This window comes from Rhodotorula paludigena (assembly GCF_050403205.1).
Source record: "Rhodotorula paludigena JCM10292 DNA, Rt_paludigena_JCM10292v1_ctg1, whole genome shotgun sequence".
Taxonomy (NCBI): domain Eukaryota; kingdom Fungi; phylum Basidiomycota; class Microbotryomycetes; order Sporidiobolales; family Sporidiobolaceae; genus Rhodotorula; species Rhodotorula paludigena.
This window is the reverse complement of record NW_027481457.1, coordinates 124,099-138,194: the sequence shown is the minus strand read 5'-3', so window position 1 is coordinate 138,194 and position 14,096 is coordinate 124,099. Positions and strand designations below refer to the sequence as shown.

Here is a 14,096-nt window from a genome sequence, read left to right as displayed (position 1 = left end):
ACTGCGGATCACACCATCCCTCCCTCCCGCTTCGCCATCCTGCGCTGGCAGACGAGCACGAGCGCAGCAGATGCAATTCCAGACTCACTTGCTGGATTCTGTCTCTTCAGGCTGGATCTTGCTGGTCTCCTCTTTCTTGCGCGCTTTCACGTTCCTCTCTGCACGTGCTGCCGTCCGTTACTCGCCTCGACGGATTCTCGCACCGCTTGCCCGCCCGGCTTGCGTCTCTAGGTCGTCTCTAGCTTCGCGTACACACCTCCGGCACTCCACCGCCACCCCCGCTTGTCGCCGACCATGAGCCTCTCCGTCAAGCAGCGCCTCTCGCGCTGGATCGGCCACGACCCCATCATCACCAGCGCCGCGTCGACCAGCGACTTCCTCGCGCAGGGCTCGCAGGACCTGCCAAGCAAGGCGGGCAGCTACGTCCGGTCGCTCTTCCCGTTCCACCGATGGATCCTCAACTACAACCTTCAATGGCTCGCTGGCGACCTCATTGCCGGACTTACCGTACGTCCTGTGTCTCTTCTATCTCTGCAGGGCTGAGGGGCTCAAGGTGCCGCCCATGGCCCTCGAAGGGCATCGCGTTTGCTCACCTCCTTGCTCTCCTGGTACGCAGGTTGGCATGGTAGTCGTGCCGCAGTCGATGTCCTACGCGAAGATCGCCACTTTATCCCCCGAATTCGGTTTGTACAGCAGCTTTGTAGGCGTCATGTTCGTCCTTTGCGCGTGTCCCTCCTTTTTGTTTCGCGCTAACACCCTTCTCTCCAGGGTCTACGCTCTCTTTGCTACGTCCAAGGATGTCACCATCGGGCCCGTCGCCGTTATGTCGCTCGAGGTTTCCAAGGTCATCAAGCACGTCCATGAGACGGAAGGCGGCGCCGACATTCCCGCCAACGTGATTGCGACGGCGCTCGCCCTCATCTGCGGTCTCATCGTCCTCGGCATTGGCCTTCTGCGACTCGGTTGGATCGTCGAGTTCATCTCGGCGCCGGCCATCGCTGGTTTCATGACCGGGTCCGCCATCTCCATCGCCGCCGGCCAGGTCCCGTCGCTCATGGGCTACAGCAAGAAGTTCGACACTCGCGCCGAGACGTACAAGGTCATTATCAACTCGCTTAAACACCTCCCAGATACGAAGCGCGATGCCGCCTTCGGGCTCGTCGGCCTCACCTTCCTCTACGTGACCCGCTTCTTCCTCAACCGCATCGAGCGCCGCTCCAACAACCCTGTCGTCCGTCGCGCGGCGTTCTTCGCAAATACGTTCCGCACCGCCTTCGTCATCATCTTCCTCACCGTCTTCTCATGGGTGTACCTGCGCGACAAGGAGCCGGCGGACTTCCCCATTTCGGTTCTCGGCAAGGTCCCGTCAGGTTTCCGCCACATGGGCGCGCCCGTCTTCAACGCCGACCTGCTCTCGCGTATGGGCCCTCTGATCCCCGTCTCAACGATCCTCGTCTTTCTCGAGCACATCGCCATCTCGAAGTCGTTCGGCCGCGTCAACAACTACAAGATCGACCCGAACCAAGAACTCGTCGCCATTGGTGTCAACAACTGCATCAGTACGCTCTTCGGTGCCTACCCCTCGACCGGCTCGTTCTCGCGCAGCGCCATCAAGTCGCGCGCCGGCGTCCGCACGCCCGCCGCCGGCATCATCACCGGTGTCTGTGTTGTCGTTGCGCTTTACGCCCTTGCACCTGCGTTCTACTGGATCCCGAACGCCGGCTTGTCTGCCGTGATCATCGAAGCGGTCGGCAGCCTGATCGCCCACCCGCGCCAGACCTACTCCGTGCGTTCTCCTCTACTCTTTCCCCTTCACTTTTAGCTGGCACTGACTCGCCCGCTGTGATCAGTTCTGGCTCGCATCGCCTCTCGAGGCCGTCATTTTCATGATTGCCGTCATTCTCACGATTTTCATTAGCATCGAGGTCGGCATCTACGTACGTCGAGAGCCTCTTTTCGCGACGCCCACTGCCGGATACTCTACTAATCTCACCCTTCTCATGCAGTTCTCGATTGCCGCCTCGGCCGCCCTCCTCCTTGTTCGTGTTGCCAAGCCTCGAGGCAAGCTCCTCGGACGTGTGCGGGTCCGCCACGACGAGACCGGCGGCTCGGTCAAGTCGCGCGATGTCTACGTTCCTCTCAACCCGGACGGCGTTCGTAACTCGGGCGTCAACGTTGAGCCGCCCCCTCCCGGCGTGGTCGTTTTCCGCATGGAGGAGTCCTTCCTGTACCTCAATTCGGCGCATTACACGGACCAGCTCATCGACTTTGTGCGCGAGCACACGCGCGACGGACAAGACTGGAGCAAGTACCCGCAGGGCGATCGCCCGTGGAACAATGCGGGCCCCAACCGTTTCCAGAAGCGCTCGTCGCACGCCGAGGTCGAGCGCCGCAAGGCCGAGGAGAATGAGCTCAAGCCGCCCCTGCGCGCCGTCGTCTTCGACTTTTCGAGCGTGTCCAACGTCGACACGACGGCCGTGCAGGCGCTCGCCGACACGCGCAAGGTGCTGAACCGCTACGCCGGGCACGACGTTGAGATCCACTTTGCGACCATCCTCTCGCCCTGGATCAAGCGCGCGCTCCTCGCCGGCGGCTTCGGGCGCGACGTCGACGCGGCGCGCCCTGTCGAGGTAGGCGAGGTCGTCCCGCAGCAGGACAACGCCGACCAGAGCTCGCAGTACCCGTCGCGCCCCGTCGCCGTGCGCACCGAGACGTCCGCCTCGCACGACATCAAGGAGCTGCCCGACCTCGAGCGCAACGCCGGCGCTGCCGGTGGCGCGACATCGACGCGCAGCCCGAGCCTGGAGAAGGAGTCGTACGGATCGACCGAGGATTACGCCGCGTCGCTCGTCGACTCGGCGTGCCAGTACTTCCACCTCGACTTGCCGACAGCGGTCGAGTACGCATCACGCCCGCGCGAATGAGCAGGGCGCTTCTCTCTCTCCCGTGCTGTGCGATACCAAAATCTGCCTTCTGTTGTTCAACGGCTTCGTGTTGTACCCTTGTCTCTTCTTGTACGTTGCGGCTTCGGTGGGTAGCACTGACAACCTGATTTATCGAGTGCACGCCATGCCCTATGTCCGCGAGGAACAAGGGCGGCAAGCGGGCTCTGGCTGTGAACGGGCCCGAACGGGTGAGGATGAGGAAAAGGACGACCTTCCGGCTCTTTTGATTCTTCGTGCTGGACAAGCGAGGAAGCAAGTGAAGACGAGGTACGTCGATAGCTTCGCTAGCCGCGCTTGCTACACGAGAGAGTCGAGACGTCGCTTGCATCGCCCCGTTGCCGACGTTCTCGACCGCGAGGGTTGACTCCGCCGTTTTCAGCAATTGGCGCTCTTTCCTGACCAACTGCGCTGCTCTTAGCTCGACCCGCGAGACTTCAACTCGGCGCACCCGCGGCTGCCGGCCACAAGGACACTCGCTGCCTCCTGCGGTCCCGGCATCGCCTCATCGCTCGCTCGCACGACTCGCACAACTCGTCGGTGTTGCCTGCGAGCGCTGTCGAGCGTCTGCAGAGATGCGTTCGAATGACAGCGTGGCTCTGCGAGGGTGGCAATCCGCTCACGGTGCGTTGTTGCTCTCCCGTTCTCTGTCCGAGCCTCGACCGCAGGGGCTCTTGCGTCAGGCAGCAGTCTGCTCGTCCAGGCAGGGCAATTTGCACACGAGCTACATCGCCTGCTGGCTTCCTGGCGGGACAGGCTCAAGCCCGGTTTGACATCGCTGACCTCGCCCAACACAGGCGCCGACCCTCCGCAGCCGACTTCCCCCACCGACTCCGATACGCCGAGTCTCCCGCATTCTTCGCTCTCTGGCTCGCCCACCATCAAGGCAAGAAGCCCTTTGACCGAGCCCATCGCCATCGCAAGCTCAGCATCGACAACTTGGTCCCTCGCGCACCGCACGCCCGGACCCTACGACTCCCCGTCATCGTCCCTTGCGTCTGCACCGCTCGATGCGCCGCTACTGGACCTCATGCCCGCTCTGTCCATCTCGGCCAGTGTGTCGAGCTCCGAGGAAAGCGCCGTGCATTCAGAGCTGGCGGCATCCTTGGCACGCTCACCGCCACATGGCGCTCCGTCCGGCCGGCGCGTACTCTCGGGCTCGTCATTTCACTTTGCCTCGCCACCGAGAAGCTCGCCGCTGTCGCGGAGTGTCGGACCGACGGGCGAGGAGGAATGGGCGTGGCCGCGTCCTCTTCGGCACCTCCCGTCGCCGTTCGGGTCACCGTCCTCGCCGCCCTCCTCGTTCGCCGACCCGATGCAGGGCGAACGACTAGCCGTTCGACAGCGGCGCAGACGCTCCTCGGCGTCCTTTGCCTCGTCGTTTGGCTCGCTCTCGGCCGCTGCGCATCCCTTCGTCGGCAGCTTCGAGGACTCGCTTCTCAGCGGGCGCATGTCGGCGCCGCAGTCGTCGCCTCTGCCGTTCGTTGCGTCCATCGGTGTCCTCGGGAGCAGCGATGCGCCGAATCGCCTGCGTTGCCCGCCGCACCTGCACGTGCCGTTCTCCGCCGTGTTCTACCGCGGCGCCGACGGCGAGACGATGTCAAGCCCTTACGTCGGTTCGGTCGACCTCGACTCGCACTGCACGGGCTTGCTCCATGCCTCGCCTGGGCTTGATGCGGACCTGTCAGCACCGCTCAAACTGCCGCGCTTTCCAGGATACCAAGTCCCCGTCCGCGGCCAGGTACAGCTAGTCCTCAAGAACTCGCTCGACACGCCATTCAAGCCCTTCATCATCCCGTACGACCTGTCGGGGCTCGAGCGGGACGGACGCGGCGGGCGCACCTTCCTGCGGCAAAAGTCGTACACGGTCGAGACCGACGGCGGCAAGGGCAAGCTCCGCTTTGCTGTCCACTTGCAATTCTGCTCACCGCCGTCCGCGTGCGTGCGCAAGGGCGGCAAGCCCGGCGGAGGACCGACCGAGCCTCGATACTACTTGCACCGCTCGGTCCGCCTCGTCTTTGCCTCGCGCGGGCTCGACCTGACGGACAAGCTGCGTGTCGAGCACGAGGGCCCCGAGCAGCTCATGTACGGCACGCGCGCAAGTGTCATTCCGCGCGAGGAACATTTCGGCGACTTCGCCGGCCCAGGTCCCGAGTGGGAGCTCGCGAGGAAGAAGGCCAAGGAGCGCCTCAAAGCATCCGCCGCCGCCGCCGCCGCCGCCGCCGCCGCCGCCGCTGTTCCTCCGGCCCCTGCCCTTCCCGACTCTTCGACGACCTTTTACGATACCCAGCCTCCCATATTCCTACCGATTGCATCGATACCTCTTTCAGCACTCGCATCGCCGCCTCGTTCGCCTTTCGACCCGACTTCTTCCTCCCCTCCTCCCGCCGTCACGGCCTTTGCACCCTCGCTCACTTTTGAGCGCGTCCCTTCGCCGCGCCCGCTCGCGCCCGATCGCAAGCTCAGCCAGTCGGGCCTGTCGGCGTCGCGGCCGCCCAGCCGCGCCGAGACGGTTATTGCGGCGACTAGCCGCAGTGGGAGCGGCGAACGCGAGCGCATCGGGCGCTAGTCTTGGCTCTTTGTCCTCTCACGACTGTTACTTGTAGCACCTTTCGCATAGCCCGAGCAGACTGTATTGCCCTTTCACGCGAATCCACCTCCGAGACAGGTTCCGTTGAACGCGTTTCTCGCGTCGGCGACAAGGTGCATCAGACTCTCGTCTACTCGTACGCTCGCGCTGCACACGGGGAACGTCCCTGACGCGCGAGAGCCGGCGTGCACGCTCCCCACCTCTCGTCTCCGTCAATTCAGTCCCCCTCTGCCTTCTCTCCAGCTGCTCGAGGCCGTCTTGCAGGCGATGCAGAATGGAAGTGGAGGAGTCAGGCCCACCCGCAGCTCTCGCTGAGCCCGCTGCTCCTGCTCTCGATTCACCCGACTCCTCCCTCGAGATCGACGCCTCGAGCTGGCGGCACATCGAATTGCTCTGCAGGCAGTCGCTGCGGTGCTGCAAGCTCTCTGAGACAGTCTGGCAGGTGCGCAGACCCTCCCCAGCTCTACTGCTGCTGTTCTCGCGATTGTCTGCTAACCCCCACCTCGGCTGCAGGACCCCCTTCTCGCCGTTCTTCATGAGCTCGAAGCATTCCTCACGCCAGCTCTCATCGCCGAGATCACCAGTGCCAAGCTCGCACAGGCACATGCAGCCGCCCTTGAGCCGGCGTTCCGCTCGCAGAAGCCGCAAGACCGCTCAGGCCTGCAATCGTGGTTCAGCGGCGCGCTCACCTCAGCTGCTTCGGTCGAGCGCGCCGTCAGCAACGCGCAGAAGGACGACTCGGAACGGAGCGAGCGGCGCCGGGCGCGCTGGCGGGAGGCTGCCATGTTACTGCGTCCGGCAGACGGCGAGGAGGAACCCGCGCGCCACGCTCGCGAGGATACGCTGGCCGACTGGCACGAGGTCGACGAGCTGCCTAGGCTCGCAGTGGTTCAGCTGCGCGTCAAGACTGTCGAGACGACTATCGGGGCAGTCAAGAGCGGAGCGGCGACGATGGGCGTTTCGTTCGCGCTAGATGAGTGGGAGGGTCAGCCGCTGTTCGGTGCCGGCGAGCCAGGTACGTGCCTTCCTATTCCTTACCCCCAGACATGTCCGCTGAGCGCGCATTGCGGCTTGCAGATCTGGACGAGCAGGATCTCAAGGTCGTGGACCGATGCGGCGGCACTTTCCGCATCACGTCGACGCCGCGCGAGTTGCTTCGACTCGAACGCATACTCGAGCTACTCGCATTCGCCGTCGTCTCCCTCAAGCTCGAAGTCCACCTCCTGCGCGACCTGTCATGCCCGCATCCGCCGACTGGACCCGACCCAGAATCAACGCCGCTGGCCCCGACTTCGCCCGTTGCGGCCGACGAGCCGCACGACCCAGAAGCGGACGACGACGTCATGCTCCCTGGAGCGTTCCGCACGAACGCCAACTCGACGCCCGGTGCAGAGTGGCAGGTCCCGAAGCGCTGGAGAGGGCGCTGGTCAGCTGCTGGCGCGAGCAGCTGGCTACAGCTCGTCCTGCCTCGACCCGACGTCGGTCGTAAGCGGAGTCTTCGCCGCACTTCGACGCGCTACAGCACGATCAAGTCGCCACCGCCTCTGTCGGACCCCATGCCGGCGGACCTTCCCAGCTCGCCGAATCCGTCCTCGCACCACTCGACGCTGCAGCGCCCACTCGCGCGAGTGCGCGACAGGGTCAAGGGCTTCGGCGAGCATTTTCGCTTGCGCAAGCGGACAACATCGCACGACTCGCACGACGTGCAGCTGCACAAGGCGCTCACGATCGAGACGGACACGCTGGGTGGTGGCGCTGACAAGGCGTGGGACATCCTTGGCGGACTACACCTTCCTTTCCTCGGGTCTCACGAGGAATCGCAGGCGGAACAGGCGGTCAATAAGCCGGAGAAGACACCGACACTTGCACAGCCGGATCCAGCTGTGCCGCTTCTGCGCTTCGAGAAGGTCGTGCAGGACCTCGCAGAGTTTGTGCTCTCCGTCTCGCCAGACGGTACGCTGCCCGTTGACTGATAAATTCGCAGACTCCGCCGCTGATGCCCTGATTCTGCAGTCCTGTACCCTCCACCTTATCTCCTCTTTCGCCTTCGCGAGCAAGAGCTCCTCGCCGCCGAACAAGCGCCTCTTGTGATGGAAGATGAGCTGCCTCGCTTGCCCGAACGGGCGCACATCCAGCTCTCGCCCCTCCCGCCGCCACCGCTGCAGTCGCTGCAGTCGAACCTTTCGATCGGTACCGAAGCATTCGCGCTGAACTTCGCACGGGGCTCTTCGACCCCTGCGAACGAGCTGCCACCGCCCTCGACTGCAGTCGTGCCCGTCTCCAACGCCACGAGGATCGCTCTCGACGCCAAAGCTGGACTGGCGAGCTTGCTCACCAACAACTCGTCGCTCGCCGGCTGCATTCGACATCAGTCGTGCGTCCTCTTTGTTCCTCAGGCCGAAGCTATTCCTAATGTACATCCGTCTACAGCATGCAATTCCTCCTTCAGGCCGTTCGACGCGGCAGCATGAGCGATTCGCCGCCCTGCTACACGCCTCACTGGGTCACGCTGAGTTTCTACCAAGCGGCGCACCCGTCGCTGGCCAACACGACAAGCTCAGATGACGCCACGCTCGAGTGCTTCTTCAGGCAGCTTGTCCGTGAGCGCGACGAAGCCTGCGAGACCTGCGCGAGCCCGAAGTACGAGCACTCCGTCGTGCTGATGCACCAGCGCGAGCGCATCACGATCACGCTCGTCTCGCATCGCCGTTCCAGCGACGATCATGCCGCCATGGGGGACGAGCCCATCGTCGCGTGGACGCAGTGCGCGACCTGTGCCGCTTCGTCCCCTTCGCAACCGCTCTCACAAGCCTCCGGCGGGTTCAGCCTCGCCAAGTTTCTCGAGCTCCTCTTGTACGACTCGAACTTCGTCCCGAGACCCGATCTGTGCGAACACGCCGCGCAAGACCGCCATGAGCTCGTGAGGTGCTTCTCGACGAGGGAGGCAACGATCGAATTCAAGCTGGACAGCATCGAGTGCGTCTGTTTTCTTTGTTCTACGCTGATTATGCTGACTTGATTGCACGTAGCCTGTTCGAGCTGCGCCTCCCGACCGCGGTTGACCCGGACTTGGATGCTGCGGACGCGGAGGACGAACGTGAGGAGCACCACCTCGACGATACGACGCCGGCAGACGAGCTGCAGGCGGAGATCAGTGCGTCAGTTACCGCATTATACGAGTCGCCATGTCTGATGCTTAGACTCGTGCAGCCCAGTTCTTCGCCAGCACGCAAGTACGGCTTGATCTTCTTGAAGAACGCCTCGTCCCGCCACCACCTCGCTCGGCCGGTCTGGACGGCCCGAGCATCGAGTTTGAGAACGGCGACGAACACGCGCGCGTGGGCTCGACTAAGACTGTCGCCGCCAATGATGGCGAAGGGACCGCCAAGGACGAGCATGCAAGCCTCGACCTCCTGCGCCGACTGCGTCGCCTCGTGCACGACGTTGAGGACGAGTGCCTCAACTCCATCGTCGCAATCGCACTAAATTGTCTCAATGACGCGCGGTACCTCTTCGAAGCCAAGGGCAAGGCGGTCAAGCTCCGACTCAACGCCTGGGAGTCCAAGCATGCCGATGCGCTTGCGACCGGCCCCAGCGCTGATGTACTTCCCACCCCGACGTACGATGAACCGGAGTACTTCGCCGACGATGTACACGCCTTCCCAGTCGGCTCGTCAGTCCTTGCGCGCGATGCCGAGCTGAGCTCCTTCATCGCGCTCGCACTCAGCGCGTCCTCCTTCCACGATACATCGATCACCAATACGACGAGCGAAATGCAGGTCGTCACCCCATCGTCGCTGTCTTCGTTTGGTTCGATGCAGGCCTCTGCGGCTCGTCGTCCTGCTCACAAGCCCATCCCGTTCGAATTCCTCCATCCCGCCGCAGCATCACCCGCCTCGTCGACGCCGCCACGCAGCCCACTCCGTCAGTCGCTCAGCGGTGCGCCAGACCCGGACGATCCTGATGCCGTCTTCGGTCCGCCTGCCGAAGTGGAGTACCTCGCCAAGCCGCGCAAGACACCGCGCGTGGCGAGCGGGTCCATGTTCCGCAACCTCGTCCGCAAGAAGTCTTCCGAGGTCGCGAGTGCCGCGTCGTCTTCGGCCTCGACGCCCGTCCCGGAGCAAGGCGAGTCCGACAAGCGGTACCCTCAACTGCCGCACCTTTCCGACTCGGTTCTCGACGACATCCTGAAGACGCCCGAGTCGACCTTGCCGCGTCGCAAACCTAGCCGACCGCTGCCGTCGCTCGTTGCCGAGGTTGCGAGCAAGCGCGACAGCGCGAAAGCGTCCGCGAGCTGCGATGTCCAGGCCACAGCCGTCTCCTCTTCGCGCTCGAGCATCGTGAATGGTTCCGCTATCGGCACAATGAGGTCCATCGCCTCTTCCGTTGCGTCGAGCACGCCCGAGACGGGCAGCAGCGCGGCTTCGCTCCACTCGATATCAACCGAGGATGAAGGCGATGACGAGGGCGACGAAGTGCCGCCGCTGCAACCGTCGCCTGCGCCACTGTCGAGCTCACGCTTTTTGTCACACCACCTCGACGGCTTCTTCAGCGGCTGGGACTCGGCACGCTCAAGGCTTTCGCCAGCGACCACGGCATGGCGCGGCGATGAAGGCGCGGCACCGCCACTGGCCCCAAGCGAGCACGTCAAGTTCAGTGCGTCACGCCACAGGTGGTCTCGAAGGCGCGACCGAGCTCACACCGCGTCCCGCAGAGTTCCGTCAAGGCAACAAGACATTCCGCGTCACATCGTACTTTGAGCGGCGCTTCCGAACCTTGCGCGTCAAGTGCGGCCTGTCCGAGAGCCTGTACGTGAAAAGCCGCTCGCTGCACTCATCCCATCTTGACCTTGGCTGGCGCCGCAGCTTCATCGAAAGCCTAACGCGCTGCACCGACCTGAACCCGTCCGGCGGCAAGTCAAGCGCGACTTTCCTGATGACCGCCGACGAGCGCTTCATGCTCAAGGAGCTGGTGCGTCTGCCTTCAGTACCCTGATGGCCTGGGGTCGCCTTGACGTCCTGCAATGCACAGGTCACCAAGCTCGGATACTCGGAGCTCGACTCGGTCCTCGGCTTTGCACCCAAACTCCTCGACTACCTCGGCTCGCCCGAGCGTCCGTCCCTCCTCGCCAAGATCTTCGGTATCTACACGCTTAAGTTTGTTGACGTCAAGACGGGCAAGAAGAGGAAGGTCGACCTCATCCTCATGGAGCATCTCTTCTTCGGCAAGAGTGCGCACAGTCTCGCTTGCTGCGCCGTGCTCGACCCGCTCAAGACTGACGAAGCCTCTGCAGCCATCTCGCGCCAGTTCGACCTGAAGGGTTCGTTGTCAAGGTGCGGCCCTCGCGCCGCAGCTTAGACTTACACGTCTCGCTCTCGCAGGGATCGCCAGTCGTGTCGTCAAGCCAAAGCCTGGCGTCGACACCAAAGACAGCACTGGATGGGACGGCGACTGGCTCACTGGTACGTATCGACCCGCCTGCAAACGTTTGAGCGCGACGAGCTCAAATTGTCGAATCCAACAGGTTCGATGCGGGACCAACTTCTCATTTACCCCGTACGTCAAGCCTCTGATACTGGTGCGGCATTGTGCGCTGACGAAGCCGCCACTTGCAGCACTCGAAGACGCTCCTGCGGGATGCCCTTGCCAACGACGTCAAGTTCCTCAGCGAGAACGGCGGCATTGACTTTAGCCTGCTGGTCGGGGTCGACGATGCTGCTCAAGAGCTCGTCGTCGGACTTATCGACACGCTCGGAGGTAAGTTCCGCATTGCGTTTGCGAAAGAAGGCTGTCGGCATCGAGAAGACTGACGATCAATCGCTCGCTTGATCGTTTCTCCCGCTTGCCAGTCTTCAACACGCTCAAGGTCATCGAGTTTCATACCAAGACGGCCGTCAAGCTGTCGGACGCGGCCTCGGTCACGGTCCAGCCGCCGCACGACTACGCTCGCCGTTTCCTCGCCGCCATGGAGCGGTACTTCATTGCCGTGCCGGACAAGTGGACTCGCCCGCCTGGAGACGGCTCTATCGATCCAGATCCGCGTCTCGCCTGCCCGCTGTAGCCGCGGCCGTGCGATACCGGCGCACCTGTAGAAGCAGACTGCGCCTGCAGCTCCGCTTTCCTCCCGATTTCTACGTCGTTGTTGTCCTAGCATTGCTCCGCATATCCTTTCTGTTATAAGACTCGTGTCGAAATGAGAGCAGAAGAGGTGAGACGGAGGGGGGGGAGTACAGGGGGCTGCGACTCGAGCTCGCTCCCTCGTTCCAGGCGCGCGCTGCCGCTCTCGCTCTGCTTCTCCACTTTCTCCCTCTTTGCTTTTTTGTGGACCATGTCGGTCACTGCGGACCTCGGCCAGCCGGTCGCGAGCACCTCTGCTGTCGCCATCGGGGGCACGGGCGAGGAGCGCCAGATCGCCATCCGCCTGTCGACCAAGGACCCGCTCTACCAGATTCCGCCCGCCAAGTTCCTCGTGCCCGCGAGCTGGCGCCGCTTCCACCTTTCCGAGCTCATCAATAAGGTGCTCGAGAATGGTGAGCTTGTCGCGCCTACGGACACCTCGTCTCTCCCGGTCGACGTGAATCCGTTGGTCCGTGGCTCTGGGCAACCCTGCGGGATCTTTGATGCCCTGCGAGACCCGCATGAGTATCGTCAGCTCTCCGCGCACGGTGCCCAGACCCGGCAGACAAGGAGTGCAGGACCTGCTCGTCCTCGAACCCCGCCTGCTCTCATGGACCAGGCGTCGCAGGACGGTGCAGGTTCACGGTGGACGGCGCATGACGACACAACTCTATGACATTGGTATTCTTCGTTCAGCAGTCTTCGAGGTTATCTCAGACAGTGTCGAATTCTTTTTCTTCACTTCCTGATGCCGTCCACCCGCCCCTGCGCTCTTTCGCGTCGACCGCATTCAGCAGATTACACTGTTTACGCAGACAGTACGCTGACCTGGTCTTCTCGTAACGCGTGAACAGCTGCGCCCGTCCCCTTCGACTTTCTCATCGACCAGACACTTCTTCGGTCTTCGCTCGGCGCGTACTGCGCTGCGACTGGGACGAGCGAGGAAGTCGTGCTGGAGGTGGAGTTCTTGCCGTCGACGCTACCGCCGCAGCTCGAGAGCACGCTGCCAAGCGAGGATTGGGTGAGCGACGTGTCGGTCGCAGTTCGCGGGTGCGTCGCCCTCGCTTCCTGCGTTCCTTCGGTTCGCAGTAGCGTCCCCCACTCGAGCATTGCAATCTCAGTCACTCATGCCAATCCCTTTTTCTTACTTGTGAGCCAATAGAGCCATCCTCACCGCCTCGTACGCCGGCACGCTCTCGCTTCAATCGAAGGACCTCCCGCCCTCCACCACGCTCACCTTTGCCGGCCACGACCTTTCGGCTCTTTCCGCCACGCATGTTCCGCATCCTCTCGGTTCCGAGGACAAGCGATGGATTGCAAGCGGTGGAATGGATCGCGTCGGCCGTGTGTGGGAGTACTCGGTGCGGTTGTTCTGCCTTTCCGCTGAGCGCTCCAGTGCTCACCCTGTGCCCCCCAGATCCCGCCTCTCTCCCTCGAGTCTCAGCCCGAAGTCCCCGCACCCGCCACCCTGTACACCCTCTCGCTGCACCAGGCGCCCATCTCGTCTGTCCGCGCTCGCCCGCTTCCCTCGATCCCGACTTCTGCCACTGCTGCGCCGCACCTTCTCACGGCCGGCTGGGATGGCCTCATCGGTCTGTGGGACCTGACGCCGGGTGTCAACGAGGGTGAGGCGGAGCTCGAGGGCGCGGACCGCAAGAAGAAGCGGAGAAGGCAGTCGACGACCGTGGTCAACAAGGTGCGTCGCTTTTGGATTGTCTCAAGAGTATATCTCGACGAGCTGACCCGCGTCATTCTGCAGTCGCCGATGAGCGTCTTGCGCGGCCACACGGGCAAGATCTCGCGCGCCGTGTTTGACCGCAGCGACGTGACCAAGGCGTACTCGGCCGGCTGGGACCACTCGGTTCGCAGCTGGGATCTTTCCGTTGGCGCCGAGCTGAGCAGCAAGGTACGCTGCCGCCTCTACCGACTTTCTGCGCGACGTGACTGATCCCCATTCGTGTCCTGCAGACGAGCGACAAGGTCCTGCTCTCTATGGCGCAGCTCACTGCGCCGAACCTCCTCGCGACGGGCTCGACGGACCGCCTCATCTGCCTGTGGGACCTGCGCACCGAAGCGACGCAAAACATCTCGCTCACGCTCTCGGGGCACTCGGCGCCCGTGTCGGCCGTCGCCGCGCACCCGACGTCGTCGCTCCTGTTTGCATCGGGCTCGTACGACTCGACCGTGCGGATCTGGGACGCGCGCAGCCCGAAGCAGACGCTGTTCACGCTTCCTGTGCCGAAGAAGGAGGGCGACGAGAACCGCAAGGAGCCGGAGAAGGTGCTCGCGATCGACTGGGATGGCGAGCGCCTCGTTGCCGGTGGCGAGGGCTCGAGGACGATTGTGTGGCGCGTCAGCGGGCAGGAGACCCAGGCGCCGGCATCGGAGTAGGCGGTTGTGTAAACGCCTGTTCATGATCCTCCTTGCCAGGGCTCTGCACAGCTTTC

General features: G+C 63.4%; 4 protein-coding genes across 4 annotated transcripts; all 4 read left to right on the top strand.

Annotated features, from left to right (window-relative positions):
• Positions 1–294: 294 nt before the first annotated feature.
• Positions 295–2,924, top strand: JCM10292_001918 (SLC26/SulP family anion transporter; the record flags this gene model as incomplete). Its single annotated transcript, XM_076645339.1, has 5 exons — positions 295–507; positions 617–711; positions 769–1,786; positions 1,851–1,937; positions 2,007–2,924. 5 exons carry the CDS (start codon positions 295–297, stop codon positions 2,922–2,924), a joined length of 2,331 nt encoding a protein of 776 aa, XP_076508866.1.
• Positions 2,925–3,517: 593 nt separating this feature from the next.
• Positions 3,518–5,511, top strand: JCM10292_001917 (uncharacterized protein; the record flags this gene model as incomplete). The annotated part of the gene is made up of 2 exons (XM_076645338.1): positions 3,518–3,566; positions 3,740–5,511. 2 exons carry the CDS (start codon positions 3,518–3,520, stop codon positions 5,509–5,511), a joined length of 1,821 nt encoding a protein of 606 aa, XP_076508865.1.
• Positions 5,512–5,806: 295 nt separating this feature from the next.
• On the top strand, positions 5,807–11,593 carry JCM10292_001916 (1-phosphatidylinositol-3-phosphate 5-kinase; the record flags this gene model as incomplete). The annotated part of the gene is made up of 15 exons (XM_076645337.1): positions 5,807–5,974; positions 6,046–6,547; positions 6,610–7,485; positions 7,546–7,906; positions 7,963–8,508; positions 8,562–8,686; positions 8,743–10,188; positions 10,247–10,340; positions 10,398–10,503; positions 10,564–10,762; positions 10,826–10,852; positions 10,914–10,994; positions 11,057–11,088; positions 11,148–11,289; positions 11,382–11,593. 15 exons carry the CDS (start codon positions 5,807–5,809, stop codon positions 11,591–11,593), a joined length of 4,917 nt encoding a protein of 1,638 aa, XP_076508864.1.
• A 267-nt stretch (positions 11,594–11,860) lies between these two features.
• On the top strand, positions 11,861–14,040 carry JCM10292_001915 (WD repeat WDR12/YTM1 family ribosome biogenesis protein; the record flags this gene model as incomplete). The annotated part of the gene is made up of 6 exons (XM_076645336.1): positions 11,861–12,062; positions 12,504–12,699; positions 12,812–13,010; positions 13,067–13,345; positions 13,409–13,555; positions 13,618–14,040. 6 exons carry the CDS (start codon positions 11,861–11,863, stop codon positions 14,038–14,040), a joined length of 1,446 nt encoding a protein of 481 aa, XP_076508863.1.
• Between the last annotated feature and the right edge of the window lie 56 nt (positions 14,041–14,096).